This window comes from Mobula birostris, chromosome 5 (genome assembly GCF_030028105.1).
Source record: "Mobula birostris isolate sMobBir1 chromosome 5, sMobBir1.hap1, whole genome shotgun sequence".
Lineage (NCBI taxonomy): Eukaryota > Metazoa > Chordata > Chondrichthyes > Myliobatiformes > Myliobatidae > Mobula > Mobula birostris.
Window position 1 is genome coordinate 40,487,903 of NC_092374.1, and position 16,046 is coordinate 40,503,948.

General features: G+C 38.4%; 1 protein-coding gene across 6 annotated transcripts in view; it reads right to left on the reverse strand.

The window, feature by feature from the left end:
- The window catches only part of tnpo1 (transportin 1), a 99,438-nt gene that overhangs the window by 66,441 nt on the left and 16,951 nt on the right, over positions 1-16,046 (reverse strand). For all 6 annotated transcript variants that reach the window (XM_072257934.1, XM_072257935.1, XM_072257933.1 and 3 more), the window contains 2 exons: positions 12,553-12,702; positions 8,835-8,941 (listed from right to left, as the gene is read on the reverse strand). In XM_072257934.1, coding sequence (XP_072114035.1) covers positions 8,835-8,941; positions 12,553-12,702 — 257 coding nt within the window. The remainder of the gene's footprint in view (positions 1-8,834; positions 8,942-12,552; positions 12,703-16,046) is intronic.

The following is a 16,046-nucleotide window of genomic DNA, read 5'->3' on the forward strand; positions in this document are numbered from 1 at the left end:
CAGAAAGGAAAAGTTGAGGGGGAAAACACAACAGTTCTCATCAAGGGATCAGAACTGGAAAGGGTGAGGAGTTTCAAGTTCCTGGATGTCAATATCTCTGAGGATCTATCCTGAGCCCAATATATTGATGTAATTACAAAGGTGGCACAACAGCAACTATATTTCATTTGTAGTTTAACAATTAGCATGATACAAATTTGTCATCGTTTGGAGGCTTGCAAGCTTCAATGATCCGGACAGCAATGTTTGCTGAAGTCAGGGCTTTATACTTTGGCTCTTGATAGGGTCATCCATGCCAAACAGGTCATAGGGTAGAGGCCAGACGAAGAGTGGTCCACAGGTCCTCCAGGTTCGAGGGTTCAGCTCGGGGCTAATCTTGACTAGTAAAATGAAACCCTTACGGAAACAGCAACGAGGAGTCCTTCTACATCTGAGTGTGATGGTATTTCTGAGCCTCCACCTGTGACTTGCATAGCTGACAGAAATGAAAACGAAGAGGAAGCCACTGGCATGATGAAGGAAGTCCTGAACACTGCTGGAGATGCAAAGCTCCTGGTAAGTGTCACAAACTAGGGTGGGGGGAGACCATGGTGATCCTCCCAGCAATTTTTACTACCCTCTGTAGAGTCTATACCCCACTAGTTTCCATACCCCACTGTGACGTAGGCAGACAGGACACATTCGATGGTATAAAGTTGTTAGAGTGGCACACCTGAATCTCCACAGAAAGTGTAGATGCTGCTGTGCCTTTTTGATTAGTGAGGCAGTGTTGTGGGTCCAGGTTAGACTGTCCGTATGTGCACACCAAGGAACTTTATGGTCTTCACTCTCGCCACAGTAGAGCCATTGATGTGCAATGGAGAGTGGTCAACCTGTGCCTTCCTGAATTCCACAAACATCACTTTTGTCTTGTCCAAATTGAAGCTCAGGTTGTTGTTCTTGCAACATTTGACAAAACTTTCTACCAGCTTTCTGTATGGAAAGCTGGTTTCCTTTAGTGAGTGAGTCTAAAACCAAAGGGCACAGCCTCAGGAGAGGGAGATATCCATATAAAACAGAGATGAGAAGGAATTCCTTTAGCCAGAGGGTGGTGAACCTGTGGAATTCATTGCCGTAGACGGCCTTGGAGGCCAAGTCATCGGATATATTTAAGGCAGAAGTTGACAGGTTCTTGGTTAGTCAGGGTGTCCAAGGTTATAGGTAGAAGGCAGGAGAAAGGGGTTGAAAGGAATAATAAATCAGCCAAGATGGAATGGTGGAGCAGATTTGATGGGCTGAGTGGCCTAATTCTGCTTCTATGATTTGTGGTCTACATTGCAGATTAGGCCATATTTGGCTATTGAGGTCTCCAGCACAAGAGGAAAAGGGATTTATTTGAATTGCATTTTTAAAAGCTTTATCTAACACTGCAAAGCAGTTGTAAATCAATGTTTTTAAATAAGTATTATTAGTGTGTCAAATCATTTTTAAAATTAAGTTTCAATTTGTGTGAAAATTCCTTTTATAATTATCCCCAAGGAACTTGCAAGAGTTTTGGAACTGCAAAAAAAAAAATCCAAAATTAATGACATAATTGATTTGGCGATTCTTGTGCTTGAGGTTTTTTTTGTGTTTGTATTGATTGGTATTATTCAAATACTGCCTGTACTATCAGTACAAATAATTAACCAAGGTTTTAAATCTGCAAACATTAGATAGTTGAGTTCAATTTTTAATTACTTCATATTTGCACTAAAAATTTTTAAATATAATCTCAATCAGGATGTTTTTGTTAACTGCAGTTATTGTAACTATATAAATGAATGGCGAGAGATAAAGCCTACTTTCAGTACTTATGGTGCATGGACTATATTTTGAAACAAAGTCTTGAAATGTCATGTTCTTAACACACAGAAAATGCTGGAGGAACTCAGTAGGTCGAGCAGCATCTATGGAGGGGCATGAACAGTTGAGGTTTTAGGCCAACACCTTTCATTAAGTTTGGAAAGAAAGGGGCAATAAAAAGCTGGGGGGGGGGGAGGAGTACAAGTTGGCAGGTGATTGGTGAGACCTGGTGAGGGGGAAAGGTGCTTGGGTGGGGCGGACGAATGAAGTAAGAAGCTGAGGGAAGTTAGGTGGAAGAGGTAAAGGACTGAAGGAGGATTCTATAGGAGAAAGGCAGACCATGGAAGAAAGGGAAGGAGCAAGGGGACCAGAAGGATAATCCACAGAATGGAGATTGGAAAAATAGAGGAGGGGGAGAAAGGGAAGTAATTACCAGACATTGGAGAAATTAATGTTCATGCCATTAGGTTGAAGGCTAACCAGACAGAATATGAGTTGTTGCTTCTCTTGCCTGAGCTTATCCTTAATATCAGTAGAAGAGGCCACGGACATGCAAGTTGGAATAGGAAGTCAAATTGAAATAGGTAGCTACTGGGAGATGCTGCCTTTTTGCATTGGACAGAGGAAAGACACCTGACAAAGGGGTCCATCAATCTGTGTTGGTGTCACTGATGTAGAGGAGAGAGCACTGGGTGCTCCGAAAGCAACAGATGACCCTGGGAGACTAACTGATGGAGTTTCATTTCACCTGGAATGACTGTTAAGCACCCGAGTGGTGGTGAGGGAGGTGATGTAGCACTTGTCACGCTTGCAGGGTTAAGTGCCAGGTGGGAGATCAATGGGGAGGGACAAGTGGTAAAGGGAGTCAAATAGAGTGCACTTCCTATGGAAAGCAGAGCGGAGAGGAAGATGTGCTTAGCAAAAGGATTCTATTGAAGGTGGCAGAGATTACAGGGAATGATATGCTGGATATGGAGACCCTTGGGAAGATAGGCAAGGACAAGGGGAACCCTATCCATCATCGGGAAGATACATGGGAAATGGAGAGATGCGATTGAAGGGAGCGCCGATGATAGTGGAAATTAAACCGTTCTTTGAACAAAAAAACATCTCAGATGTTTTAGAAAGGAAAGCCTCATCCTAAGAACAAATGTGGCAGAGACAGAAGAATTGAGAAGGGAATAGCATTTTTACAAGTGACAGGAAGAAAAATAGTCAAGATAACTGCGAAAGTCAGTAGGTTTGTAAAAGATGCCAGTGGATAGTCTGTCTCCAGAGACGGACAAGTAAATATGAAGGCAGGGTGTAAGCTGGAGGTAAAATTGATGAAGGTCATAAGCTCAGCACCAATGCAGTTGTCAGTGCAGTGGGGAAAAGGTTGAGGAGTGTAGGCTTGGAACATAGACTGTTCCATGTAACTGAGGAAAAGGCAGGTGTACCAGGTGCCAAGGCTACACCTTGGGTTTGGAGAAAGTGGATAAGCAGAAAGAGAAATTGTTGAGGGTGGAAACAAGTTCTACCAGACAGGAGATAGTGGTGGAGGGGAACTGGTTAGGTCTGATGTCCAGAGCTTCAAGTCCTTCCTGAAGGTGGATGGAAGTGTACAGGGACTGGATTGATCAGAAATATAATTTTGTCTGTACTGTTTAGCAACATTTATTGCTGTAGGTCTGTTTTTTTTTCCCAGTCTTGTAACAGTTTTATCTTGTTCAATCATCTATCAGCAAGTATCAACTGTTCTACAAATAAAGATTGAACAATTTAGAATGATCTCTGGGTATTTGGGTGTTATGCATTTGTAGTATGTGGTTGTTACTGAGGAAAAGGGTTTTTCTGCCATTGCTAGTTACTCTTTAGAAAGCTGGGATGAACTCATTTGAACCTTCAATCCTGTTTTTTGCAGTTACTCCTACAATGCTGTTAGAATCAGAGTAATACAGTATGCAAATAGGCCTTTCAACCCAACTGGTCCATGCCAACCACAGTATCCTCCCTGCTAGTCACAGATGACTAAGTTCATCTGATAATCTTCCAAGCCCATCCTGTCCATCTACCCATCTTAAATGTTGCAATTTTACCCGTTGAAATTAGTTTCTCTGGCATCTCCTTCCTGGTATCACTTTCCTGTTTGTGAAGAAGTTGCCCATCAGGCCTCTTTTAAATTTTGCCTCTTATCTGGGTATCTGTGTCCTCTAGTTTTGGACTTCTCAGTCCAGGGAAAAAACTGTACACCTTAACGATACACCTTGTGATTTTATAAACTTCTATGAAGTCACTTCATTCTCTTAAGCTCCAAGGAATAAAGATTCCAGAATGGCCAACCTCTTGCTATAATTTAAGCCCTCTAGCCCAAGCAACATTCTGTTTTTTTTTCTGCACCCTCTCCAGTTTGACCATGTCCTTCCTATAACAGGATGATCAAAACTTCACAATATTCTCAAGTGTCGTTTCACCAATGACTGTATAACTGCAACATAATGTCCCTACTCCTAAATTTGATGTCCTGACTGATGAAGGCCAGCATGCTAAAGGCCTTCACCACCCTATCTACTTATATGTTGCTTTCAGTGAACTGGGCACTTGTACTCCCAAGTCACTCTGTTCCACAACACTCACCAATGTCCTGCTATTCACTGTATAAGAACGCAAGACACAGGTCCTGCCATGGTTTAAATGTCCAAAATGAAAAGATGTTTGGGGTTTTGAACAATGACAGTAATGGAACAATTATGTAAAGTATGGCAACTGAAAAGGCTTTTGGGAGTTGGGAAATGAGTCATTTGTTACAGTTCAGATAGCACTATAGGATGTAACGAGGTATTTCATGTAGATACATAGATCCAGTGTCCCTGCAGGCTTCAAGACAGCCACCATCATTCTGGTGCCTAAAGGGTGACAATAACTGGCCTGAACGATTACCATATAGTGGTCCTGACTTCAATAATCATGGCATCAAAGCTCTCCGTTTCTTTCTGGACACCAGACCCAACCAGTACCCCTTCACCACCACTCTCCTCCTTTTAGTGGAACTTGTCCTCACTCTCAATAACTTCTCCTTTGGCTCCTCCCAATTCCTTCAAACAAAAAAGTGTAGCCATGGGCACTCACATTGGTCCCAGCTAAGCCTGCCTTGTTATCGGCTACATGGAACAGTGTGCAGTGCCTAAAAAAATATTCACCTCCTTTGCAAGTTTTAATGTTTTATTATTTTACAACATTGATTGGATTTACTTTGGCTTTTTTAACACTGATCAAAAGAAAAATACTCGTGTCAAAATGAAAACAGATCTCTACAAAATGATCTGGATTAATTACAAATACAAAATCACAACATAATTGATTGCATACATATACACCCCTTTAATATGACACACCAAATCATCACTGATGTGGCCATTTGGTTTCAGAAGTCAGTTAAATGGAGATCACTGTATGCAGTCAAGGTGTTTCAATTGATTATAGTAAAAATAAACCTGTTTCTGGAAGGTCCAACTGCTGGTGGGTCAGTTTCCTGGCAAAACTACATCAATAGATGACTTTGTTGTCAAGTTTGCAGATGATATGAAAATTGGAGGAGGGTCAGGTAATGTTCAGGAAACAAGGCGGCTGTAGAAGGACTTAGATTAGGAGAATGGGCAAGAAAGTGGCAAATGAAATACGATGTTGGAAAATGCATGGCCACACACTTTGGTAGTAGAAATAAATATGCAGACTATTTTATAAACAGGGAGAAAATCCAAAAATCTGAGATGCAAAGGGACTTAGGAATCCTTGTGCAGAACACTCTAAAGGTTAACTTATAGGTTGAGTCGGTGGAGAGGAAGGCAAATGCAATGTTAGCATTCATTTCAACAGGTCTAGAATACAAGAGCAGGGATGTGATGCTCAGGCTTTATAAAGCAATATTGAGGCCTCACCTTGGGTATCGTGAACAGATTTGGGCTCCTTATCTAAGAAAAGATGTGCTGGCATCAGAGAAGGTTCAAATGAGGTTCACAAGAACGACTTCAGGAATGAAGTTATCATATGAGGAACATTTGACAGCTCTGGACCTGTACACGTTGGAATTCAGAAGGATGTTGGGGGGGGGGGGAGGAAATCTCATTGTAACCTTTCGAATGTTAAAAGGCTTAGACAGAGAAGATGTGGAGAGGATGTTTCCCATGGTGGGGGAGTCTAGGACAAGAGGGCACAGCCTCAGAACAGAGGTACATTCATTTAAAACAAATGCAGAGAAATTTCTTTATCCAGAGGGTGGTGGATTTGTGGAATTTGTTACCACAGGCAGCTGTGGAGACTAGATCGTTGGGTGTATTTAAGGTAGAGATTGCCAAGTTCTTGATTAGCCATGGCATCAAAGGTTACAAGAAGGTGGCTAGGGAGTGGGGATGAAGAGGTGAAAAAAGGATCAGCTGTGATTGAATGGCGGAGCAGACAATGGGCCAAACGGCCTAATTCTGCTTCTATGTCTTATGGACCTCTCATCTTTAATAATGAACTCCCAACATCTTCCCAACCACTGGTCAAAGAAGCTTCTAAATTAACAATGAAAAACTTAGCATAAATCATTAGCACAACAGCTATATTTGCATCAAAACAAATTGACAGTGCATTTTTTTTCCTTCCTTGGGGAAGAAGAAAGCGCAGCAAGTTTCTTCTTACTGGATGTCTAAGCTATGCAGCTACAATATACAAATATTACACCAGTGAAAAGCTTTACTTATTAAAAATCGAAATCACCCAATTCAAACTACTGGCTTTTCATTCCTGTTACAGTTCCTGCACTGACAATAGCCATATATTTACAAATTTGGTGCTGGTAAATTAATCCTTGTAATTTATAAAACAGCTGTTAATGTAATTTTCTTGCTAAATTTGAATGGGAAAACTGCATTTCTTCTGACATTCTAAATTCAATTTCTTCTGACATTCTAAAATTTTCACAAAGGTAGCAGCAGTACCTCAATATTAGATACCCAATGTAAAGTGTTTTTTCAGTGTTACAAACTGATTGTTCCTGTTTAACATTTGAAATCTCCAAAATGGTTTTGGCACAGCACAAACTCAATAATGCTATAAATCATCACAGATCACACATTTAAAATGAAAAAATAATTGCATAACAAACACAAGTATTATTATAGTGAAGGTGGAGTTCACTAATTGTAACTCCAGAAGCATTCAAATCAATCATTTAAAGTGATGTAACACATTTAGATCAAGCTCATATCCCCCAAATGATAGTACCAGCCTCAAAAGCTTTCAGCATCAAGAATGAACATCATTCTCTTTCAACAAAGAAAATACTTCACAGCAGCTTCCAGTCCAGAGACAGACCACATAAGAAACAGTTCAGCAGCCAAGCACCCAAATACTCTATGTATTCCTATCAGATAAAACTGATCAGTAAGACGTCAGTACTGAAACATAAAATTTAGGAACACGGTAGAAACCTTAACCCCTGATCTGCTCCACCATTGAAGGTGGATTTGATTGCAGTCTCAATTCCACATTCCCATTCACCCAAATAGCTTTTCACCCTCAATTAAGTACTTGATTACCTCTGCCTTATAAATATTCAAAAACACAGCTTCCACCAACATTTGAGTAATAGTTTCCATAACTCTCAAAGCATACAAATACATTTCACCTGTTTTAAGTCGAAACCCCCTTATTTTAAGCAGACACCTTGCTCTATACTCTCCAAATACATACATATATATATATATATATATATATATATATATATATATATACACACACACACACACATACATATATATATATATACACACACATATATATAAATAAATAAAAGTTAGGTGCTAAAACAGTACTGTATTCATCAAAGTGGAGTAGAGTGCAAGTTTGTAAATCTGGTGGGAGCAAAGAGTGTTGGGAATGGCAAAAAATGGGAGAGTTGCGAGAGGGGTGTAGGACAGGAGGCAGCGAAGGACTGCCAGGTCCAGACACACCTAGTCCTGAGATACCAGGCAAAGGCAATTTAATTCCAAACAATAGGTTTATCGATCATTATAGAATGTCTCTCTGGTGCTTCTCACTCCCTCCCCTGTCCCATCCCCTCTTCCCATTCTCAATCCACAATAGAGACCCATATCAGAATCACGGTCATCAACATTCATGTCATGAAATTATTTTTTTCATGGCAAATGTACAGTGTAATACATTAAATTACAGTACTGTACAAAAGTCTTAAGCACTATATGTACACATTTTACATATTTGAGAAAAATGACCCAATATTACAGGTATTTGCTGGAAAAGTACATGAACCTCTGGGGTAATGCCTTCTACAAAAGCTATTTGGAGTCAGGTGCTACAATCAATGAGATCAGATTGGAGGTGTGGGTTGTACAGGTGCCCTGCCTTATATAAAAAAAGACACAAATGTCTGGTTACTGACAGAGCCTGCTCTTCAAAACAGATTTCTTTATGTGCACCATGCCTTGATCAAAAGAACTTTTAGACAACCTTAGAAGAAGAATTGTAGAGATGCATGAAGCTGGAAAAGGCTACAAAAGCATTTCTAAAGACCTGAGTGATCAGTTTGGACTTCGCACAATGCTAATCATATTGTGTTAATATGATTTGCTGCTATATTTCGACTGGAAAATTCCATTGTAATTATTTTATTACCTCAGACAGAGCAAAACATATCAGAAATAGTACTTTTACATCTTTTGTTCAGAATATCTTTTCAGTCACCCCAGTAACAAGATATCCATTACAATGTTTTCGCTACAAACTACTTGTCTTTGGTAACTGAATGAAATTTTACTTATCATTGAAAATTTTTTTTTTAACTGATTTAAGCTTACTCTGTATTTTGACTTTATGACAAACTTTGTCACACAACAAAAATAATTAAGGTACCCAAAGAACTACCACCCCCAGCCTAATATTTTTTTTTAGAATTTTCAGCAGTATTGGCCTGGTATGCAACTAAACAAAAATTCTGCAATTACTGAACTCTGCACACCCAAACTTACTTCACATGTATTGTAATCTTCTGAGTCCAAAAGCACACACAATTTGGGCAAGAGATCAGGCCAATTTTGTAGCTCACCCTTTGAGGCTATAGTTGTAATTAGGATTCCTGTTTTAAAAAAAAGTAGTAACATTTAGGTGAAGCTTCAACTGAAAAACAAGATAACAAAAATATAATTCCACAATTAGCACTATGTTTATGCAAAATACCAAGTAAACTTAAATGATATAATCATATTAATTCATGCAATGTACAATTACTCAACTTCCCATTTATAATCCACAATTTATCCATACTGCAAAATCCACAACTTGCGTTATTTAAAATATATATGCCCTGAGCTCCCAGTAGCACCAGCAAATCATACATATGAATGCACACCACACCCAGAGGGCAGGTAAGGAGGGGGGAGGGTGTGTGCACCCCACCACACTCATTCCTGAATGAATCTATGAGCAAAGAGACTAAATACTGTAAAATCTACAAGTTCTACAAAAACCATAATTTATATTAGATACTATCTATAAAACTTTGGCCAACTATGAGCAAATCAAAATGGCAAAAAATATTTGAGGTTCCTGCTTCTATATTCCAGCTATTCTGGGCTGCTGAAGTTGTACAGCCAGACTACCTGTGTGGGCCTTAGGCTAAGTATATTATATAATGGCAGAGGTCAACTAATTTTCTAGAAAGTCATGGGACTGCATCTTAGGATCATAGGCACTGGTAGAAGATACGCTGTCTCTCTCGAGCTTGTTCCACCACACGATCTCATAACTGATCTACATTTCACATTTAGATATGCATGCCTCTTCTTCATAATTGTTAAGGTCTGTTAAACTGAAGTATTACTACATGGATTTAAAATTACCCAATGAGCAATCATTTCAGATGAATATTCAATCACATTTGTATTTTAAGCAGTTTGGGCATGTGAGGAATTGGCCAGACTTGATTTCATTTGATATCTTCACTGTGTGGATGCTGGTAAGTGTACCTCTGAAAAAACTCCCAGCCTTGCCATAAACCAGCTAGTATTACTTAGTTAGTGGAGGGATTGAATAGAGATTAATTATTGAAGAACCCAAGATCAATGGTATTGGCCTTATGATAGAGAGAAAAATCAATGAAGAACTTTATGGCTAATTACATTTCCCCAAGGCACAATTAGAACAGTGTCTCAGAGTTGCAATGATTTGACGCCAAGAATACAACTTAGGTTGAACTCCATTCATTAGAATTAAAAGGAAAATACCCTGACAGCTGAATTTTGTCACACGTCCTATACTTGGGGAGATACTGTTCCTTTGTGCTCGCATCTGCATTCATTATTCCACATGCATGACCACTTGTGCACAATACTAACATTAATGCTGGATCACATCTGGTGCCATGCGGTTTACAGAATTTACAGTAATCATATAAAACTGAATTCATCTCACCGTACTATAATACACTGGAAGAACTAATTCACTGGCCTCTCTCCTCTACTCGTTCTCCCCAGTCCAGCATTTCTTTCCATTTAATTCTCCTTTGAAAATTTACACTAGTTCCATTTCTATTGCTTTTCAGACAAAAGCACTCTACATCAGAAAACAGTTCAACAAAAAATACTAATCTCCCCTTTAAGACAGAGAAAATAGGAAGCCACAGGCCAGTCAACTCAACAGCTCCCATTAGGAAGTTGGCAAAAATGTTATAGCAGGACACATAGAAAAACAAGATTACAGTAACCAAGTGAAGTTAACATGGTCTGTAAGAAGGATCTTTTGATCTTTTGAACAACTGGCATGTTTTGAAACAGTAATAAATGTTGTTGATAAAGGTGAACAGAGAGACTTGGATTTTCAGAAGGCATGTAATAAGATGCCACAAGGTTTAACAGAAAATAGAACCTTGTGATGTAGGAGATAAAATATTGACTTTTGTTTAATTCTTGGTGAACAAAAAATATAAACAGTGTTGATGAGACCAAATCTGGAGTACTGTTTATAGTTTTTGTCTCTTTATTGAAGAAGGCATGTTAACGCACCAGAAGCAGAATGAATGACAGAGGTGAGATATATATTTGAGGATTCTCCCCACCACCCGAGAGAAATCCCAATGCATATTCAATGGGTGTGGACAAATGAACCTAACAATTAAAATACAAGATTCTGCAAAGATAAAAACAAACTAAAACCAAATAAAGTCAGCACTCCATAACCACGGATTCAACCAACCGCGGATCGAAAATATTCGAAAAAAATTCCAGGAAGTTCCAAAAAGCAAAACTTGAATTTGCCACGCACCAACCACTACGCTGAATCCACACGAATGAAGTGACGTATAGGCATACCCTGCTGTAGCCTCCCACCATTTCACAAATCCTCAGTCTCTTTCCAGCACTTGTTGTTTGAGCATTGCTCGCCATTTTATATAAGGGACTTGAGCATCCACGGATTTTGGGATCTGCAGGGGGTCCTGGAACCAATCCCCCGTGGATACCTAGGGATGACTGTACTAGTTAAATAACTGGATAGTGTACAGCTTGAGCTATTAACTGAGTAGCAAAAAAGCTTAAAAATTCTGGAGGCCTCAGACTGGGGAGTCAATTTCAAGGGTTATGAATTTAAAAACAGGATTAAAAGAGTTGAAGGCATTTCTTAAAATATGAGCTGCTGCAAGCACCTAAGGGTTTGTTAAAAATGCCAGTGACCTAAAGATTATCATCTATTAAAGGGCAATTGAATTCATTTCAACCAGCAGAAAATAGAGAACTCCAGCAAGAACGGGCAGTGTATTTAATTTTGGCTTGATGGTTCATACCACGGAAGGAGGTGGGACAGGATGCAAGAGATGGGTGCTCCTTCCATATTATAACCTGCAGTTCTATCCAGAAACCACCAACAGCCTGCAGCAGACTATAGAGAATCCACTATCCAATTGTTCAGAAATCCTATGTTCAACTTCTTTCTCAGTGAGGCCCCATTTCCAACATCCTCTGGAATATTTATTTTAACTTTGCATAACAACTAAAAATGATGAACTAAAATATTTGAGTATTAACAGGAATAATAGCCTACAACATGGGAAATCTGATAATCTGACACAAAATCCTAAGGGTGCCAGATTTTCAGAACTTTACTATATGTACAGGATCTGGAGTGTATTAATAGATAACTTAAGCAGTTGATGGATACAGGGAAAACCATTTTACAAAATAACTAACCATGGTTAGTTTCGAAGACGTTAAAAATCTGAGTTATGTTTCATTGGAGGAACTCAGTTTACCCCATTTACTGGTTAATAAATCACTTGAAAAGTAAAACTTAAAACAGGATCAAATGCTTCTTTATGAAATGATAGATTCAGTGACAAAGATTATTTTCAGTTTATTTTGTGTAAGTTACTTCAGCTAAAAATTGTGAGTTGAAATTAAGTTTAAAATTCTTAATTGCATAATATTCACAAGAATGCTATGAACCATACTGTAGCAACTGAAAGCTTAAACATTATTGTTCTGCATCAGACAAAAATAAACAACGACATAGGATCAAGAAATGCATTTAAAACCTCTCATTACATCAGGAAAAATACCAACTATCTTAATGTATTGAGTTCAGATTGAGATGTTTTCTTGAAGGAATGGTAACTAATTTCCATAATCTTTCTTTCCATAAAATATGTACTTAAGGAAGCTTTGTGAATCAAAAGACCATAGCATTATAGTGACTTACCAACTGTGGCTCTTATTAAGGGTGAAGAATCCCCGATGTTTCTCAGGCACTCATTTTTAATGAAGTCAGTGACCCCATTTGGAAAGTTGTGTAAATGTGCTTTCACATTATTTTTCAAAATCAAACCACTCAGGGATCGTGTGGGCTCATCTATAATGGAACATATTGTATATACAAAGAAATGAATTAGCACTAGTACCTTTATACCGCGCACTATTTAAAACTCACCACAGAGATAAAAACAAAACCAACTGAAGAGAGAAATCCATTTATGCTGTGACTTTCATGTTATCACAATAAAACACATTAAGTTAAATGTAATCACTATTGAGCTGTGCAAATTCAACAGATAGCACTGGAGGCCAGGACTGACTGTGGGTCATTGAGGCAGCAATAAAAACGTTTCAATAAGTTCACTTCAAGTATTTGTTTTGTCTATTTAAACTCTCCTCAGACAGCAAAGCTTCTATCCCAGAAATAAATTTAGCTGGGTAGAGAGTGTAGTCTCACCAAGGCCACATATCATTCCTCTGGGATCTCAATATTCTTACACTCAAGGTCCTCTTGTAATATAAAAAAAGACCACATACCATTTGCTTCCTAATCTAGATCTTGCTGCCTGCAGAACTGGACTACTTCATTGACTCAAATGCAAGTCAAACAGAATATTGTAAAAAACTTACACTTGTGACTCTATCTTCAAAGAAAAAAATTAGTGATGAACCAGCCAAAGACTCCACACCCATAGGAACTTCAGTTGTGATATCCTAAAACTGAGATGAATGACTTCCAATAACCATTTTCAAACCACTCTAGTTCAATAACTTCAATCATTCTTTAATGCAACTAGTATTCACCATTCAGCATTTAAACCAACGATCAAACTGTCAACAACACCTTTCATCACTTAGTGATGATTTGAGTCTAGTCTGAGATAAATTAGATAGATTTGTTCCACATTTGGAAAACTAGACCATTCTGCATACTATCAGGGCAAGATTAATACATGGCAGAAGTTTTGAGTATAGTACCAGCAACGTGAACGCAAACCTTTACAGCAGAAGCCAGGGTAATATCTGGTCTTTCACCAAAGGGGAAGGCTTTAAGAATAACAGGCAAGAGATTTTGAGGGGACTGAGTGCTGGGCTCTATGATTGTGACAGCGTGGCGAGGGATAAGATAACGTCCAAGCCAAGGATAATTTATAGATCATGTGCATGCAAGAAAGATATTTGAAGAACATAATTTTCTCTTGAACAGCATAGGACTAGAGCCCTTTGGCATAACAAGACAAGGATGAAAATGAAGGATTCTAGGGTGACACTTACTAGTGGTCAGTTACTTTATTACTGGCCTTTAAGTGGACATTCTATTAGCCATTAATATCTGTACTATCGTAGTGTGATTGGTGATTGATAATACAAATAAGGAAATGTCTGTATAGTGTCATTTCTGCTCAAGCTTCAGAAAGGTGTGATGACAGGGACCACGCTGTTCCCCTTGTGCACAAGTAAATAAAAGTTTGATTGAAGAATGAGTACGAGTTTTCAGAGCCTAGTTTAAAAAATGGGGACAATGCGATCATCCTATTTCGTAACTCTCAGGTCAAAATCTTGAAATCTCCTCTTGAACACCATTAGCATTCCTCACTTTTCCTCCAAAAGGAAGTTGGTGCCAGAGACAAAACAGCAAATTATCTATCAATGCTACATACTCCAACATCCCACCATGCATCATTAGGGCTTTGACTCAAAGGATTCGAGATGATTTCAAAAGCATTATGCCAGATTCATAAGAACAGACAATAGCACATTACCAAAAATACAGGCCAATTCTATATATTGTTAATTTATTCAGTAAACACATTAATCCAGCTTTAGCTTCAAGACCTGGGCCCTATAACTACATAGCAAAAGTACAATTGTTTTCACCCAAATAGCAGCCCACAGTTCTTGTGCTCACCCCATCTCAAAATTCCTTCTATTTATCACCAAGCATAAAAACGCAATTCTCATGCCAATCTGCTTCATTTTTGCATCTTGCAGACAATTACTGTACATGTACAACTTCTCCAATTAATCCTTCCTCATTATAGTACACAGTTCACTTTTGTCACCCCTCATTTCTCCTTCCAACATTTCATCTTACCATTATATGTAAAAGACCCATTTTCCTTTTCAAAACCATTTCCCCAAATTTTTAATTCTCTAACAGGCATTCGGTAAATAAAAGTACATAAAATAGGTAGCAGCTGGGTTTGGTATTGGCTCAGGATTAGCAAGCAGAGAAGTAAAGACATGCTTTTAATATACAAGGGAAATTACTTCAAGATTATTAAGATGATTAATTATTCAATGAGCCATCACAAGTAATGACTGAATGACTTATTTTGTATTGCAACATTATACCAGAATAACTAGTATATAAAAAAAAACTGATGAGGTCAAGCTGGTACCGATTTTAGGAAACATTTAACAAGAGGCATGCACAAAATACTGGAGGAACTTAAAAGTCAGGCAGCATCTATGGATGGGAATAAATAGACAACATTTCAGGTTGAAACCCTCCAGGATTTTGTGTGCGTTGTTCAGTATTTCAAGCATCTGCAAAACCTTGCATTTAAAACTAGAGGCAATGTTCTGTTTGGAACAGAAATGACACCTTCAAAGCTGTGTAGGAGTTGAATGAATAATGAAGCAGAGAAAGAAAAATAGATGTCAAACAATAAGATAAAGGGGACTTGGCTAAGATGGATACACTTAGCAAAAATGACATAAAATCCTACAAATGTTTAGGATATCAATTTTCAACAAGGATGACTGGGGATGAAAAAGGATAATGAAATGAAAATTTGTAAATTTGAAAATTTGTCACAGGCCGAGATGATTTATATCTCGAGGAGTTAAGTTTTTCCCCAACTACAGGAAGTTTTTAAACCATAATTTTAAAAAAGTAGCAGAGTCCACGAAGGTATTTGATGATCTGTTTGCACATCTTGGATGTTTCCAGTGATAGCTGTGCTTGAGAGAACAGCCACTTAACTGGCTTGTATTAGCAGATTGTGAACTCAACTTATTTTCCTAGCAAACTGAATGCTTCTTTTTAAGCTGCAGGTTAATTCACCAAAAATAGCTTTCACATATTGGTTTCCACACCTCTCGAGGCAACATTATTTTATTAAATTTGTAGTGCCGCTGGAGTACCTGGCTGCTCTGACGTGTAAACATGCAAGAGGCAGATTGATAATAAAATCTAGGCTCAACCCTTGCTTTTTTTTTGGCCAGACCTCTTCCTTTCAAACTGGTTCACACCATTTAGAAGACTGCAAGAATGCTCAATGCAAATTAAACTTAACTCAGTACATGTTCATAAAAATCAAATTGGTAAACAATCTGTAATAAATTGAGGAACCGAGTTATAGGGATAGGTTGCACAGGCTAGAACTTCCTTTTTTGGAGCGTTGCAAACTAACAGTGATCTTGTAGAGGTGTATA